The 18,141-nt window shown below is 56.6% G+C and overlaps 1 protein-coding gene across 1 annotated transcript in view; it reads left to right on the top strand.

Moving 5' to 3' along the window:
- Positions 1 to 18,141, top strand: part of LOC144728518 (nectin-1-like) — a 65,671-nt gene that overhangs the window by 10,848 nt on the left and 36,682 nt on the right. Inside the window, exons 2-3 of the mRNA XM_078608006.1 lie at positions 14,057 to 14,413; positions 17,075 to 17,386. Of these exons, the coding sequence (XP_078464132.1) occupies positions 14,057 to 14,413; positions 17,075 to 17,386 (669 nt within the window). The remainder of the gene's footprint in view (positions 1 to 14,056; positions 14,414 to 17,074; positions 17,387 to 18,141) is intronic.

Genomic DNA, 18,141 nt, shown 5'->3' on the forward strand with positions numbered 1-18,141 from the left:
ACAAAGTCGGTGGGACCCAGTGTTGGCCTCCCACCCCCTCGGGGGCCTTGCCAGCCTTAGTAGGTGCCACTCTAACAGCATTTGCATCCACAGTCTGTTAAAGGCGACGGCCATAGGCGGCGTTTGCATTTACCCCCCCCAACCCGGAGCCCCCTCCGCAAATTCCGCCCATGGACTACGCGGGGGGGGGGTCTTTGTCTTTGTGTGCGAGAGTGGGGCCCGCGGTTTGTTCCTCGCTCTCTCCAGCGTGGCCCTCCGCCCCCTCCCACCCGCTCCCCCACCCCCCGCTCCCCTGCTGATAAACTACAATGGAGTTTGAACCAAGTCGTCCGTTCAGAGGCGGGGTCGCTGGGTGGTGCGGTGGAGGTGACAGTCCTGGACATCCTCTAGGTCGACTCAGTACCTGGTGCGGTGCGTTAACATCGCCGCGCGGGAGACAAAGACAGCCGGGCGTGGTGCTGGCCACCCATCCCCTCGTGTGCTGTGTGCCAGCCTTCATCGGTGCCTGCTAAGAACATTCGCCCCAACAGTCTGTTAAGGCTACATGGGGGGAGGGATCTTTGGTCACCGCATTACTCTAAACAAGGAAGAAAAACCATACTAAGACATGGATTCTCCGTTGCTCCCCAATATTCATATCTCATTCAAATTATTATTTAGCTCGTTATAATAGTAATTAGGACGCCGTTAGCGTTAGCGGTGGCTACTCTGGCTATGAAGCCGGTGACCCGAGTTCAATTCCCGGTCCCACGGCTAACATCAGTGGCAAGTTTCGTTTGAGTTGTTGAGTCAGCTAGGCCAGGAGTGGACAAGGACAGAGCAACAGCACCACCACCACGACTCTTCACCCACACAACGGGGGGGGGGGGCAGATTTAGATATTATTAACCTCTCACTATCACAACAACGAACAATTACATGTGTTTAGGGACGCACAATATCAACGTATATGTTTCTATTTGAAATTAAGAAGAATCTAAATAACATTGTTTAGAAAATGTAAACTGATCAATGATTCTTATACCGATAACGAACCAACTGGTACCCGTGGGACATGGTGTCACCTTTGACACCACACCAGAATGTGGTGTCCCTTCACAGGATAGAAATTTGCGTTAATTAGGGTTAAACAAAACCTTCTGTTTAAAGAGGATAGAGCTCGTTTATACCAGACCCAGAGCTGCCTTTCCTCTGTGCTGCTAACGGCAGTGGTTAAGTAAAAAGAAACCTCATGACCAAGATGGAGCGAGTGGAGGGGGGGGTGACGGACAGAGAATGGGAACTTTGCCCTCGCCCGCGCCGTGAATGGTGGTACCGCCACAAACGCGGACGGCGGGAATGAGAGTGGCTGACTGCGTTGTAATGCTTTCACGGACGGTTTCGCTGGAAGCCGCCGCATGGCGAGCCGATAACGGCGGCGTGACGCGCGGTGACCCTCGCCGCCCTGGTGGGCCGGGGTTGAGGCTCCGGTCAATGTGGCCGGTTTTCCGAACGCGGTGAGAATCTCCCCAATAACTACACTCGTCGCTAACGCTCTCTCGTCTTGGCGAGTAGCAAACCACGCAATAGCACACCACCGCCGCCTCCATCGCTCGTCTGTCCCTCCACTTGAAAGCTACGGTGATGTATTTGCTCATCCCGCAAGCCACACGGCATTCTGGGAGTGCATACATCTCTCGACTGGTTGTGACATGCAGTGTCTCCTCAGCAGTCAGGCTTGCTCGAACTAGTCCTCACAGGCGTTATCGTGTACCTGCTGTTTGATACAGGCAGAAAGACAGCTGATGCATTGCCTTACACGAATATATTCTCAGCCATTGATTTTTATGATTGATAAAACATTTTTTTTAAATGGGTTGACCATCTAATGATCTTCCCAAATTTCATCTTAAAAACCTCTGAACAAATTAAATGGTCACGTGTACAAGCATGTAATGCTCCATTTGCGATTGTTTCAGTTCACTCACTGGTGAGTTACAGAATAATCCCCACAGCCAGATTTAAGAATCTTTGTTCGAAACTGCAAAAGCATCTTGAGGTGCGGACCCAGGAAGCGGGTTGTCTGAATTCATTCTGGTCTCGATGTGCCCCAGGTTGCCCTTGAAGAAGAGGTGATGGCCGTTTCGCGCCTCTCAATGGGTTAATCTCATCTCCTGGTTACATAAGAGACAACAGCAGCAGCAGCTTCTCTCTTCTTAGAGTCGTTCTGACCTGGATCCTCCTGTACGATGATCGTGGGTACTTGAGCGTGTGATCTGTCATCGTGAAGTGTCTGGGCTGGGTGGCTCGGAGGTGAGAGACGCTGAGAACCCTGGGTACCAATCCGGGTTTCAGCCGCTGCCCATGGCCGCAGCACGCTCTCCAGTGTAGCGAGTTGATGATGATGGCCTCAGCCTGGTCACCAATGACTGCACCAAACTAAAACGCCCATCACATTAAATCTGGTTCTGTGTTTAATCGAACTACTTTCCCGTGAAGACGGAATCGATTTAAGCATCTTGCGACGAACATTCCTCCCAGGTAGCAGAACGAGCAGAAAAGTACCACCCAAGGACGGTGACCTCCAGTGACTTGAAGGGATCTCAGAGGTAGCTCTGTGGTATTCGCTTCTGCGGACCATTCTCGAACGCGAAAGTAAACCTGGCCCGCCACCCCCCCGCCCAGCCTGGGCCTCGCGTCACTGCCGTGCAGGCTTCCGTGGCGAGGCGACGCATAGCGACGCCGGCACCGGATCTCCACACAAATCAATTCCTGCCGCCACCCGACGCACAAGTGCCAGTTCCTGGACTGTCCCGGCTCGACCGGGATGAGTGGCGACCCCCTTGAGTGTCACCGGGGCGGTGATGCGGCCCAGCGGCAGTTTACACTTCGAATCGGCGGGCCCCCTGGTTATTACTCTGACGTGCGTGTTAACCATAAACACTGCCGCGCGTCGTCTGCTTCGCAGTGGAAGTTGAAAGAGCCCCGTGACGTAATCTGAAAGGAGGAAGGCCACGTTGCGTGTGCCGGCGTCGTGGTCCAAATTCAAAAAATGACACTGCAAGCGACTCGACTGAGATGGCTCACACAGCAGCAATCGTCGCCCGCCCGCCCGCAGGTGCCCAGTCACCTTGTGCCGCACAGGGACGGCTGCCACAGGGAGTGTCCCCTGCCAAGTGCGTTGAGGTGGGGTGCCAAGTAAGTGGCGTGTGAAGCGCTCGGAGACGCCGCCGGCGTGAAGAAGGGCGGCTCCATCCAGCACACGAGCCTCGGCGCTCGTCACTTACCCAACAGCACTCACCGGGTGAGCGGGGCGCTGCGTGTTCGCACTCAATAGTGGGGAGCGGCGGCGCAGCGGTTAGCGCACTGCGTTACAAACCCGACGACCGTGTCCCATTACCGCTCACGGCCAACATCGGATGACGAATGTCAGAACTGGTCCTGTAGGCCCCCCTCCCCCTTAGGTCGACTCGGCCTTAAATAAGTGAGTGCCTGGTGCAGTGTCTAAAACCAGCACTGGGGAGACAAAGGCGACCTGGCGTGGTGCTGGTTACCCACCCAATTGATTTTACTCGATACCAGCACTTTCCCCAAGTATTGTTAAAGGCTATACGGGGGACCTTTGACTTCGTGTTGAATACTGTACGCGCTTCAGGAATGTTGCTGGTCCTGTTCTGGGCTCGGGGTGAGTCAGCTGCGTGAGACGCGCTAAGAATGTCAAGATAACGATGATGGTGATGTGTTGTGTGAGAGCTCCAGCCCTGTGCCCAGCGGACTCGTCCGACAAGTTTATTCTATTGCGTGGCTCCACGCTCACTCGGGGTGCCCGTGCCTGGTACGAGGTGGAGCGGTGGGTCCCGTACATGGCCACTGGGCTCGCACCCCCTCCCCTGCCTCTCATCTCACTCTACTCCCCTCCACGTGCTCTCCTGCCTCTCTCCTCCCGGTGAGAAGGTCGTTCGTTCGCCTCTGCTGCCCCCACAGTCTGGAACTGCCTTCTCGCAGCCACCCGTGCTGTTGACTCCCTGCTTCTGTTCACGCCCAGGCTCAAGACCTGAGAAGTCCTCCTCTGCTCTGCATTTGGCTGTGACGGGGCCCCTCTCTCTCCGTAATAAACGTGCGCACTCTGCACTGCGTCTGGAGATGGGGTCACGTGTAGCAGCCATGTAAATCCGCACTCTATAGCGCCGACTCTCACAGAGACTCATCCACTCACCCAGTCACCGCACTGCAGGGCTCTAAGTCGACTCAGCCTTAAACAAGAGCCCGGTCCCGCGTGTCTAAAACATCAGCACGGGGAGACAAAGGCAGTCGGGCGTAGTACCCCCCCCCTCCCCCCGCGTCGATGGCGCCCGGGAAACCAGATAGGGCAGATCGCTGCGCTTCTTCAGAGGACAGTGGGAGGCGAAACCGCATTATCTGTCTGCCTGTGGGGGCTGTGGGGGGCTGTAGGGGGCTGTGGGGGCTGTGGAGGCTGTGGGGGGACTGGTGGGGGTCGACCCTCGTATCTGGATTGTCTGAGTCGGCGTTTGTTTCCACTTTCTGCCAACTCGGCGATTGTGACGCGGCCGCGGACTATCGTGGTGGTCGTGGTGGTTGTGCGAACGGTGGTGGTGATTTTTACGTTTCAAACACTGCAGTACTTTGTTGAGCCAGGTGAGAACTCGAGTGACCTGGGCCACCACAATGACGGCAACAATACAATGAGAACAAGCACAGCAATGAAGCGATTCGAACTTGGTGGCGGTGGTGGCAAGCGGCATTATCCCTTCGTATACAATGTCGGGGGTTTTCTCTGGGCGTTTCCTACCTGTCTGGGCCAGGCCGGCACGCGTGCTTCATGTCCATCATCATCGTTATCATCATTAATGGCGTGGTGACGATGACGACGATGATGTTGATGCCGATTGGCGACTCGGCGGTAGCAATCACAGCGTCATCGGCGTCATCAAATTCGTCATCATCAGTCCCGTCTGTGTCCCAAGCCCTGGAGTTATGAGTTGTGATTGTTGTTTGAGATTGCACGTTTTCCACGTTTCATAACCCTGACCTCTACTCTCCAATAGTGCCGTTATCTATTTAACGTTCGCACAAACACAAAGATAACGACTAAGATCCCACTCGCTCGCTCAGCCACCCACCCCCCTCTCACCCTGGCCGCAAGGCGATGAGCGGAAGGAGTGCGGAAGGGGAGACATCGTCAGCGTGCAGCTGTCAATCAAGCGAAGGTCGATGAGTCTTTGTTTGCTGATGATGTGGTGGTGGTGGTGGTGGTAGTGCAGTGGTTAGCGTGCTGCGGCTACGAACCCGGTGACCCGAATTTTATTCCCACTCACAGAGGACACGGGGACTCAGACATGGGGACATGCGAACTTATAGACACAGGGACTCGGGGACACGGGGACTCGGAGACATGGGGACTCGGGGACACGGGGACTCGGAGACACGGGGACTCGGAGACACGGGGACTCGGGGACACGGGGACTCGGAGACACGGGGACTCGGGGACACGGGGACTCGGAGACACGGGGACTCGGAGACACGGGGACTCGGGGACACGGGGACTCGGGGACTCGGGGACACGGGGATTCGGGGACACGGGGACTCGGAGACACGGGGACTCGGAGACACGGGGACTCGGAGACACGGGGACTCGGAGACACGGGGACTCGGAGACACGGGGACTCGGAGACACGGGGACTCAGGGATTCCACGGGCACAGGGGTACGAGGACTCGGACATGGGGACTGTGAGTGAGGGGACAGATTTCCTCCTGCGCCAAGATCACTCGCAATTTTAACACACAACAACAACAACCGCCATTCCTCACTTGGTGGTGGTGACATCACCATGGCGCTCGTGACAGGCGAGGTGCAACTGTAGGCCAAGTGAAGTATACTGGCAAAAGGTCATGGGACAGACCCAGCTGGTTTTGGAGCAACTGCCTCCAACTGTCCAATAAGATCCTTCACGAGCCTCTTCCACAGAGGCCGATCTTGACACCGCTGGTACCGGTCAATTGGCAAGTCCACTCAGCCCCACTGTACTGCATCAGTTCACCTCTTCTCTAGCCCATGCCATGCCCGTTCAGTCCCCTGTTATCCAATCAAAGAGAAGCTCCTTGGGCATGTGGTGGCTTGGACATGCAGGCTACATGACCCAGTCAACACAGCCTCACCTGCCAGAGAAGGTCACTGAATGGGACTGTGTCCAGATCATTTCAGGAACTGTGAGCTGTTCATCTACAAATGTTGAACTTCTTTTGCACAGTACATAGCCAACCACGCTTATCGGAGGTGCGATCCAGCCTGCTTAAACCCAGGATAGGTTGTTGGCAGGCCAGCCTGAATGTTTCAAACTCCTCACGCACACACTGCCACACACACATTTACACATACACAGACTGCACACAGCAAGGCCCACATGAACCCTTTTAGCTCGCCTGAGATCACAAGTGTGAGGCTGCCGTGGGGTAATGGGCCTTGACGTATGATCATCGAACGATGCAATCCACAGATTCGCATTGCTCGCCTCTTTATATCTTTTATATAGATTGCTTTTGTGCCCTGTTTTAAATTGATTTTCTACCGCAGTTTTAACTCTTGATTTTTGTTTGATTTCCAGTTGTTTTTTATTTGCTTCATTGCTGTACTAAGTTTCTATGTGATTATTGTAATTGTGATGACTCTGGTCACTCTTGTAAATTACACCTATCCTGAGTCCCTTGCCGTGAACACAAAATGCACTTGACACGTGAACTCCACTCCATGCAACGTCACGCCATGGGCCCTTTGCAGTGAGTCTCGAGGCGCTCTGATTATTTCCCGGAGAAGGCCAATGGGCTGAGCCATCGGTGGTACGTTCCTTTCTTTTCGGCATCATCATCATCAGCCCTTATTGGGGGGGGGCTCTCTCAAGCGCCCCTCTAGAGGGGGGTTTCTCTCAGTGGCATGATCACTTGCAGGGCTGCACCTTTAATTTTGCACTCTCCTGGAGACGGGGGCTCTCAGGGAGCGTGGACTGTAGAGGCCGTCGGAGGCCGTTAGAGGCGGTTAATGGGCCCCGCGAGGGCTCGAGCCGATCCCATTCCTGCTGCTTCGGTTGCCTTCATTCACCGAAAGCGTTTGCGTCATAGCGACACTGCACTCGCTGCACTCGCTGCACTCGCTGCACTCGCTGCACTCTCTGCACTCTCTGCACTCGCTGCACTCTCTGCACTCTCTGCACTCGCTGCACTCGCTGCACTCGCTGCACTCGCTGCACTCGCTGCACTCTCTGCACTCTCTGCACTCGCTGCACTCTCTGCACTCTCTGCACTCTCTGCACTCGCTGCACTCGCTGCACTCTCTGCACTCGCTGCACTCTCTGCACTCTCTGCACTCGCTGCACTCGCTGCACTCTCTGCACTCTCTGCACTCGCTGCACTCTCTGCACTCTCTGCACTCTCTGCACTCGCTGCACTCTCTGCACTCGCTGCACTCTCTGCACTCGCTGCACTCGCTGCACTCGCTGCACTCTCTGCACTCTCTGCACTCTCTGCACTCTCTGCACTCGCTGCACTCGCTGCACTCTCTGCACTCTCTGCACTCTCTGCACTCGCTGCACTCGCTGCACTCGCTGCACTCGCTGCACTCTGCACTCTGCACTCGCTGCACTCTCTGCACTCTCTGCACTCGCTGCACTCGCTGCACTCTGCACTCGCTGCACTCGCTGCACTCTCTGCACTCTCTGCACTCTCTGCACGCTGCACTCTCTGCACTCGCTGCACTCTCTGCACTCTCTGCACTCGCTGCACTCGCTGCACTCTGCACTCGCTGCACTCTGCACTCGCTGCACTCTGCACTCTCTGCACTCTCTGCAAACCGCGCGTCGGTGTAACGTGCCGCCATTATGGCCGTAATGGCCATCGCTTGAGTGTGTAACCGCCGCTCGTGTATCGTGCTTTTTAAACAAATGAAACTGTCAGTGATTCTGCACTCCTGCTTCTCCCCCCTTATCTCGCTCCACTCCCGTCCACACGCTCTCATGCCTCTCTCCTCCCGGTGCAGGGTCGCTCCTTCTCCTCTGCTGGCCCCACAGTCTGGAACTGCCTTCTCCCAGCCACGCGTGCTGTTGACTCCCTGCTCCTGTTCAAGCCCAGGCTCAAGGCCTAAGAAGTCCTCCCCTGCTCTGCCTATGGCTATTTACAACTCCTCCTCCCATCCCCAGGAGGCCCACGTCTCACTCCCGCTCTGAAGATACAGTAGCAATTAGGCTCCTGAGTAATCCACACGCGTAGTGCCTGTGCGGTGTTCCTGCTCCTCATGGGGCTGATGGGATCGGACGTGCGTGACCGTGCAGACGACAGCCGAATGCAATTGTGTTTAAATTTCGCAGTGGTGGCTGCTTTAATCTGGCACTCTTTCAGTGAGTCTGGTGTGAATCGACTTAGTTCCAGAGACTCGCACAGAGACCCAGAGACTCACAGACGAATCGACTCGGAGACCCAGAGACTCACACGGAGAGTGTTCCGCACTAATATAGAGAGGACGCATGAGTGCTGGTCCTGCCTAGGTTCTGTTTGGGGGATGCCATTGCCCCCACGGCTCGCTCCATTGGGTGACGTGTACGCAGGAGAGTGGGGGCGTGCATCCAACACGGGCCTCTCGGTTTCTGATGGGAGAAGGGCAGTGGTGGGGTTTTGAGGTGTGATGTGCGGAGGGGGCAGATTTGGATTTCCAAGATCTCATTGTACTCCCCGAGTGTTGCAGCAGCGTCCCATCGGGTGTCCGTGCGCGACTCGCACGGGAAGTTGACCGAGTAGTGATTTGCATATCACAGGCGGCTGCGAGTAGGAAATCAAGAGACGTCGCGCGTCTGCAGAGCGGAGGGTTCACGACCACACGAAGCCCTTGCATGGCAGCGGAAGAGAGCATCTGGTGCGATGAAGATAGAGGGTGCGTGCGCACGAGTCACGAGTGGCGCCCGTGTTGTTGCTGCGTGCCGAGTTGCACTCTACCTGAGCGCCAGCCACAGAAGCCCCTCCCCCGTGGAGGGCGCTTTCGCGTTCGGAATAGGTCGGGGATGAGGTGGCTGCGGGACGAGATCGGGAAGAGGAGGAGGTTGTGGACACATGGGGGTGGACACGTTCGTAACGATCAGTTCCGTCTCTGCGGTGGGCGTGCTCTCCGGCGTGCTTTCCCTCCTTTGGCTGACGCTCCGTCGTTAGTCTCGACCATCCCTTATTCCCTTGTCGATAACATATTTACCAATTAGTGGGGTTTAGCAACAGTGGTTGTCATGGATACACTGGGCCCCGCCATAGGTATTTGGAATTTCCACCATGGCTCGGGGCTGTAAATGGGAGATGAACACCAGTGCCTCTCATTGCTCATTTGAGGAGGCAATCACGTTGACTTGTTGAATGCGGATGTAGCACAGAGTGGTTCTGTGCGTGGTTGTGAGCCTTGTGTCGAGTGGCTGACTCATTGCTCTCGGCACACACTGCGAGCAGGTCAATGATTGACCCCCACAAAGCCTGGAGCAACCCCCCGACCCAGTCCCCTCCCCCGTAGAGCCCTGATTCCTACCTCTAGCCAAGGTCTTATTTAATTTATTACAAAATACCTCAGCAGACAATGTATCTCCTTCAGGCGTCATGCATCTGCGCTTCCACATACCAAAATAAGAGTGTGTGCTTTCGTCACCACATCCCGTCAGCAGCAGGTGACCCTCTAGCAGTGCGTAATCACAGCAGCGTTGGAGCAACACGGACATCTTTGGGGACCGGTTTCTAGTTTCGAGTGTTTCATCGGCAGAGGCGCGTCCCAGATTCCCACGGCAGCACTGCCCAGACGCAGCGCGCTCTGTCCGGGCCGCGTGCCTCGCGCGCTCTCTGCTCCGTGTGGCTCCCTTTGTGAGGTCGTCATCATCGTTAGCTGCGTCGTGGAGAATAAAAGTCACAACGTAAATAAGCTGACAGTCCGCTACCTGCTAACAGGGTCCTTGGCTCGACGCATCTCACAGTTCACCAGCATTTCTGAGACGCTCGAATGTCGAAACTGGTTTTTGCTTGCATTGAACCAATGCTGCTGACATGCAAATGCCAGGTGTAGGGCCGTGTGGCTGATGGGATATGCTAAACCAACATACTTGGATTGTTTTTTTTTATATTCAGTGACAGGTACGAGAAGTGGTTGAAAGTTTCCAGTTGATTTGGTCAGCCGGGGTGAGAAGTCGAGGCGCCAGGTCGCCCAAGTGGTGGTACACGCAAAGCCACGAGAGCACGGCGGCGGCGAGCGGCCGTCGTCGTGCCCTGTGGCCGTGCCCTGTGGCCGTGCCCTGTGGGGCTCCAGCAGCAGCAGCGGCGGCCCGGCCACGAGTGGCTGCTGCCGCGCGGCCTCCCACCCCGTGGCGTCTCCGTCTCGCGTTGCGTAATGCGCCTTGACGGCGCACGCGCCTTGCGTAACTTCCGTGCCGCCGTGTTCGCCTGTGTGATGACGGCACACACACACGTGTGTGTACGTGTTTGCGTGATGCCACCTGCACATGACACACTGGCACATTACACACTAGGGTCGTTACAATTGTTTGTTTTGCATTGGATAAAAACGATTACCAGTTATTGTTGTTTACCAACCCTAATACGGACCAACCACACACAACAGGCTATGGAGACACGGACAGCACGTATGGACCCTATCCATACACACCCCATGACCACGCACACAAATCACACACACACAGTCAAGATGCTCATGCCCCTTCCTCCCTCCCCCTCTATCCTCGCGTTCCCTCCCCCACGCCGCCGTGCCGTCTCGACGGCACCCGATTGTGTCCGTCGGACTTTGTTCTCTGATGAAACTTGGACTCTGGATCACGTCGTGAGACTTGGCTCATTGCCCTGGTAGTCACAGCTCGGCTTGAGATCAAGTGACGACCCGAGGTCTAAACTCTCGGTGTTTAGACTCTCGGTGTTTAGACTCTCGGTGTTTAGACTCTCGGTGTTTAGACTCTCGGTGTTTAGACTCTCGCGGTCGAGATTTTCGGGTTCTGGAGGCTCGGGTTCTAGACTGAGAGCCTGGAGAGTTGCGAGTGGCTGTGATAGTGGCTGACCTGTGCTGTGTGGCCGGGCTGCCGCTGTGTGTGATGCCGCTGTGTGTGATGCCGCTGTGTGTGATGCGTACGTGTAAGCGCGGCGCACGCAGTAGCTGCGATGTCGCGCCGGCGCTCTGCTCCAGCGCCCGAGTCTTAATGACTCTGACCTGCAGCGTCCGCAGCGCCTGCCGCGCAGACCGCAGCCACGCGCCGTAAATCACTCCTCGCTTTACCCCCAATAAACACCCACGCACACGAAGACAAATATTCACCGTGTAGCCGACACAGGCTGTTGGGGCGAGTGCTGTTATCGAACACAGCACAGCTTTGAATGTGTGGTGTGGCCGAAACCAAGTCCGACCACCTTTGTCTCCCCTGTGCTGATGTTTACAAATTGCACCAGGTAGTAATTTAAGGCTGAGTCGACATCGGGGAGGCCCAGGATTGGTTCAGATATTCGTCTACTGCTGTTGAACTCTGGTCGTGCAGTACGCTGACCACTGTGCCACCGCTCTCTACACACACAGAGACACAAACACACGCGCCCAGTGACGCCCAGAGCGACCTCTTATCCCCTCCCCCTCTTTCGCGTCGTCCGAGAGAGCGAATCACCGGAGTCTCGGTGAATTGAGCTGCTGCTGCTGCTGCTTTCACAAACATTTGTCTGGGCTGGGCAGCGACTCCTAGAACAGCAGCCAGGGTCAAGGGAGAGTCCCGGGGGATGCGGGGGGTGGGGGAGGTCATTTTCCGCCTCCTCCTCGGGGGAGCGTGAGGAGGAGGAGATGGAGGTGGTTGAGGGACGATGACCGCGGGTGAATCCGTTTCTTCCGGTGAGAGGGAGCAAAATCTGAGAAGTGCGCAAAGGGCGCGCGCTGGGGGTATTGCTGAGAGACGAGCAGCAGGGAATGCACGCACGTAGGTCGCAGTCATTAAGAAAACTTTAATGCACTTGGGCAGAACGCCAGGAGGGTGTCCGTCGCAGAGACGCGGCGATGAAATCGGTTCGTGTGTGCGCACGCCTGCAATGCACGAGCCGTGTCGTGAGCGGCGGGGAGGGGAAGCATGCCCAGCAGGACCCTTTGTGTCCTTAGTTTCGTCTGCAAATGGCGTGTCCCGCGGGCGCTCCGCGTCCGTCCAATACGCACGGCCCCCCTCCTCCTCCTCGCCACCCGCCGCACGGTCGGCCCCTTTTCGCCGAGCGCTCCGATCCGAGCGGCGCTGACGGCTTCGTGGCTTCCCGGCGCCTCCCCTCGCCTCCTGGGCGGAGGCGCCGGCGGCGGCGGCGTCGCGGTCGGGCCATGGCTGCCGTACGCATCGCGAGACCAGAGCGGGAGATTTAAATCCGAATCTCATCTCCCCGAGCGTGCTGCTAGTCGGGGTCGTCCACTGACCGGGTTTGACCCGGTCAGTGACTGGGTGGGTGACTGGGTGGGTGAGTTGGTGAGTGACTGGGTGAGTTGGTGAGTGACTGGGTGGGTGAGTTGGTGGGTGACTGGGTGGGTGACTGGGTGGGTGACTGGGTGGGTGACTGGGTGGGTGAGTTGGTGAGTGAGTGATTGCATAAGCGAGTGAGAGGATTGCTGTGACCGACAGTGTGGTGGATTAAAAAACAGTGGCGAGATGTGAATTACCTCACATGGTATACAGCAGTTTGTGGGTTCAGTCCCGACCCCGACACCTGTATATTTGTAGCTTACATGTTCTCCCCGTGGCCATGTGGATTTGCCTCCAGGTCCTCCGGTTCTTCACTCCAGATTTAGAATCAACACGCATTTAGAATATTTGGCTGCTATAAATTTCCACGTGATATGCCACTTCGTTGAGCTATCATTTGGGGCCAGGTCCCTTCTAAAAAGAGCTACGTAGCTGGTCAAGTAAGCACAGCGGAGGTTAAACGCACTGTGGATGAGACCAGCGCAGTTACTGGGCTACCAGAGTACTCCGCATGGGAGGAGGAGGAGGAATCAGTGAGTGAGTGTGCACGCTCTCGTGCGCTTTTCACCCTTCTCGCTCCATCATCGGCATCGACGGCGCGCGGACAAACAACCTCCCTCGCTCGCCCGCTCAGTCGCCCGCTCATGCGCTCGCTCCGTCCCGGGGAAATTGAGAAAAATGGCTGCAATGTCCGTACAGGCGTTGGGGAAGCCCGTCACGTACTGCAAAAAATATCGATCTCTCTCACACTCACGCACACAGCGGAGAGAGAGGAGCTGCTCCCTTACTCCCCTGTGCCACCACAAAAAATGAAGACCCCCTTGATTAAAGGCAAATGCAATATGAGTGCACAACTTGGCAAACGCACATACACGCACACGAACATACACACGCACGCACACACAATCAAAGACATACACAGATGCACGAGAGAGAGGGATCTGGCCCCGTGCTTCCAGCGAGTTCCGTAGCTCCTCTCCTCGCGTCGTCGGTACAACCGCCAGGTTGCCCTGGCTACTCGTTAATTACTGCCAATTAAGCGTGTGGGTGGGTGTACTAGGAGAGTTGTGTGGGGGGAGGGGAATGGTGGAGTTGGTGGGTTAGAGGGTGGGTGGCGTGGTCGGATGCTGAGGTGGGGGGTTGACAGGGTCTGCGCTGCGTCTCTCACCCTGTCACCAGCTGCACCTCGTGTTTGACCGGGGTGCACATTCCGTGCTGTTCCAGCGTCCGTTTCTCGTGCACGGTTCCTGTCGAGTTTTTTTTATTGTTGTTGTTGTTCTCTTGTTCACCCAGGAAAATATTAATGAGGATCATGGCTCTTTTTTTCAATAAAGGTCCATGATCTTTGTCTTTGTGTGTTCACCTGCGTGGTTAAGCGTCGCGAAATCACTCGCCACGACCGCCGTGCACGATTGGACGCGGGGCCGTTATCCATCGTCGCGTGACCACCGCTGCCCTGTTCAGCGCCAATGCCATCTCCGCTCGGGGAGAGGGGCACTCCCATCGACGCCTCCGCCAACCCTAACCTCCAACCTTCCATCTCCCCCCGACTCTCCCGTCTCCCCAGGCTCGCTGGCAGAGATCGTGACGGACGAGCAGGTGACGGTGCTGCGTGGCGAGAAGGTGGCGCTGCTGCGCTGCACCCTGCGGGGCACGGAGAAGTTGTCGCAAGTGAGCTGGCTCAAGGCTGCCAGCAGCGCCAGCCGGGACAGGACCAACCTGGCCGTGTACAACCCGCAGTTTGGAACCTCGTACCCAAACTCGCCCTTCGTGGACCGCGTGCGCTTCCGCAACAAGGACCCGCGCATCGACGCCTCGCTGGAGCTGCTCGACGTGCTCACCAGCGACGAGGGCGTCTTCTTCTGCCAGATCTCCACCTTCCCCACCGGCAGCTTCGAGGGGAGCGTCAACCTCTCCGTGATCGGTGAGGTTCGCTCGCTTGATTTGGAACCGGGGTGATGGGTCGACCGCAGCTGCGCAAGGCGCTGCTGGCTCCGATTCCTCTCGCGCTCGGCCCCATTAATGGCCAGTAAGCCGAAGCAGCCTCTAGTTGCCGAGGCTAGCGCTGGCGTCAAATCCAGTGTTTAGGGTCGTCCACCGCACCGGATTTGACCCGGAGAAGTCCGGTGGTTGGGGTGCTAGAGATGGATTAGCGCCAAGATCTGGGGGTGGCATTGATCTGGCACTTGATCGCGCGATTTCGCACAGTTTTGGTTTCATGTCTCGGCTTCGAGATATACCCGTTTGGCTTTTGCTCGGTGGATACATGGGCGGTGATGCCCAGATCCTTGGTCCCACGAATCGGGAGCTGAACCTTCTCAAGTCGTGCTCACCGTTTAATTTGTGCAATTAAATATATTTAACCTGGCGAGGGCTCCTCTGCACATGCGTAGCTGCCCATTACATCACTCCACTGCTGGACAGGGGCCTCCCCTCGTCTGTGCGTGGTCGTCGGGGATGTTGTGACCAACATCTACGCACCGCAGGCTCAACCCCCTTGCGCAGCTTCTGAGACGTGACGAGATTGGGCGCTCTCCGGGAGATGCGGTCGTGGGCTGGACACGGAGGCTACAGCAAAATAAATTAGCACGCTATGCACTCATAGACGGCTGTGTGGCTGATGGGATGTGTTAAACGACTATTTTTCTATGGAGGGACAGATCATATGTGAAGGAGGCTTACTGCCTGCTTCCATTCTCCTCCAGGCACCACTGCCAGCCACTCCCTTGCTATCTTGTGGGTGCACATGGATGACATCACATCCCCTATTTGAGGCCCAAGTCTGGAGGATGGTCTCACAATTCTGGCAGCTTGCCTGATGATGCTGCTTGTAAGGATCAGCGTAACGTACTTAGCCAATCGTTACACACGCATGGATCACTCTCCAGCAGCACTAACCATGGTGCTGTTGTAGTTGTAATAAATTGGCACGTTTGTTCACCACGTGATAACTTTATTCATTGGCCGTGTCAGGTGGAGGAGGGTTTACGACACATTCTACTCGCATGATGTGACCCCAACATCAATTATGAAAGTGTCTGCTTGGTTACTCTGTTGCGCATATGCTCTGCGACGATGCGGGTGATTCTTCCATGTTGAATTTACACCGCATCCTTGGCTGTACCGGTCAGAATCCAGTGACACAATCATAGGGCAATCTGATCCAGCACTCACCGATTTGCCCGTCACTCGTTCGCTCGCCGGCGGTCAGTCACCGCCTTATCACTCTTCTATCGCGACTACCATGGTTACTGTTCCACTGAACTACCAGACTGACGATTTTGTTTCATCCACACTGTTCAACCACCACACTGCAGGTCACAACTCGCTCACGAACTCGCCCACCCACTCGCCCACCCACTCGCCCACCCACTCGCCCACCCACTCGCCCACCCACTCACTCGCACACCCACACACTCACTCCTGCAGCGGCCCACTCTCCCACTCACTCCCCACACTGCAGGTCACCTCACTTTTCTCTGATTCTTTCCTCGCACCGCTCTACTTTGGAATCCCCTCCTCCCATCATTCCTTTTCCCGCAGCTCTGACAATATTAAGCTTGCTCGGTTCAACAAATGCGTAACACGCTTATCTATTATACCTTTGAGAGTGCTGCTTGTTCCTGGCTGTTTAACGTTTCGGGGCCTTTGGGCCGCTGACCAGAAACTGTAAGAATTTTAAATCTGGCAACAAATTAGCCGAGTTGGCGCGACACGGCTGCTCGCGCCTGTGGGAGCTATGGACGACACGGGCGGCGCTCGTGTGAGGAGATCTCTCGCCCAGACCTCAATCCAGCTGGGCCCCGGGGGGGGGGGGGGGCTGAGAGAGAGCGAGCGGTGCGGCACCGCTGTCTGCGCGTGTTTGTTTAATATTCCGCACTCGCGAGCTGTTTAAGGTGTGACACGACATCCGTGCTTAGCCCCATAAATATTTAACGCTGCCTCCGAACGTGGAAGCGGTTCATGAATTTCAGATTCAAGCCTGGGCGGAAGAAAGAGCGACGGGGAAACGGTTAGGATGTTTAAAGAAGATAAATCTAATGAAACTGAAGATCCCTTCTTTATTTATTTTCTATGTTTAATATGAGTCGACCGCTGGCAGTAGCCGGAGCTGTCTGTGGGCGCCGTTTGATAATTAATGCGACAGCTCTGGAGCTCGCGCACTTCACTCGCTCGCGGAATAATGACTACAACGCTCACGTGTGTGTGTGCGCACGTGTGTGTGTGCGCGCACGTGTGTGTGCGCGCACGTGTGTGTGCGCGCACGTGTGTGTGCGCGCACGTGTGTGTGTGTGTGCACGTGTGTGTGTGCGCACGTGTGTGTGCGCACATGTGTGTGTGCGCACGTGTGTGTGCGCACGCGTGTGTGTGCGCACGTGTGTGTGTGCGCACGTGTGTGTGTGCGTTAGTGCGCCGTGCTATTATCTCATGATGAACGACAGTGGCGAATATTTGAACCGGTCCTGGGCCTTGCCTAGGTCAACTCCGCCTTAAATGAGTACCCTCCCCCGTCCCGCTGTGCGCGCCGCGAGGCACCATCCCTCACCGTTCTTTCTGCGCTCCCCCTCCCCCCGCGGCGCCGCAGTGAAGCCAGTGCTGACCCTGGAGGCGACCCCGGGTCTCGCGGCGTCGGACGATGAGACGGAGGTCGCCGTGGCGACGTGCCGAGCGGCGGGCGGGAGGCCCCCGGCCGCGCTGACGTGGGATGCCCCGCCAGCGCTGCACGGCAACCGCACGGAGCGGCGCGAGCAGCAGGCGGACGGCACCGTCACCGTGACCAGCGAGTTCCGGCTGGCGCCTTCGCGCGCCGCCGACGGGCAGCGGCTGCAGTGCACGGCCAGACACCCCTCGCTGGCCGCAGCTGGGGAGACGATGGCCACCACGCTCAGCGTCCAGTGTGAGTGTCCGAGAGAGGGAGGGGGGCGAGAGGAGAGGGGTGAGAGTGAATGTGAGAGTGGGTGAGGGTGAGTGGCTGAGAGTGAGAGAGGTGTGGGTGGCTGGGGGGGTGGGGAGCAGTGGCATTGTCATTATCGCACTGCGACGAACTCATTCGCCCGAATTCGCATCCCCCTCATGGCCAATGTCAGTGGCGACGATGAGAGCCGCTTATGGATTTTCACGAAAGTAAACCTAAAATTAATACCTGGCATGGTATGTAAACATAATAACTTGGCTACTCGTGGTTCTGGCCACACCACCCTCTGACGCACTGTGCCAGCATTAACAGGTGCTCACTGACAGCACTATCCCCAGTAATCTGTTATGGCTACATGGGGGTCTTTGTGTGTGTGGGGTGGTTAATGAGCTGCACCCCACACCCGGTAACCTGAGTCTGCTTATACATCAGTGTAGCCACCTCTATGCGTGTGTGTGCGTGTGTCTGTGCCAGCGTGCTTTGGTGTGTGTGTGTATGTATGTGTGCGCATCTGTGCCTGCGTGTGTCTGCATGCATCGGTGTGTGTGTATGTATGTGTGTGTGTATGTGTGCGCATCTGTGCCTGCGTGCGTCTGCATGCATCGGTGTGTGTGCGTGCTGTTGACGAGCGCTCGTCCCAGTGCGCTCCAGTGCATGTCCACGGCGCGGTGCCGGACCCGTGGTCTTCACGCTCCGCCAGTTTGAGCTCTCGGCGCATTCCCTCGTCAAACCCATTC

The sequence above is a fragment of the Lampetra planeri genome, chromosome 29 (genome assembly GCF_965212315.1).
Source record: "Lampetra planeri chromosome 29, kcLamPlan1.2.h2, whole genome shotgun sequence".
NCBI lineage: Eukaryota > Metazoa > Chordata > Hyperoartia > Petromyzontiformes > Petromyzontidae > Lampetra > Lampetra planeri.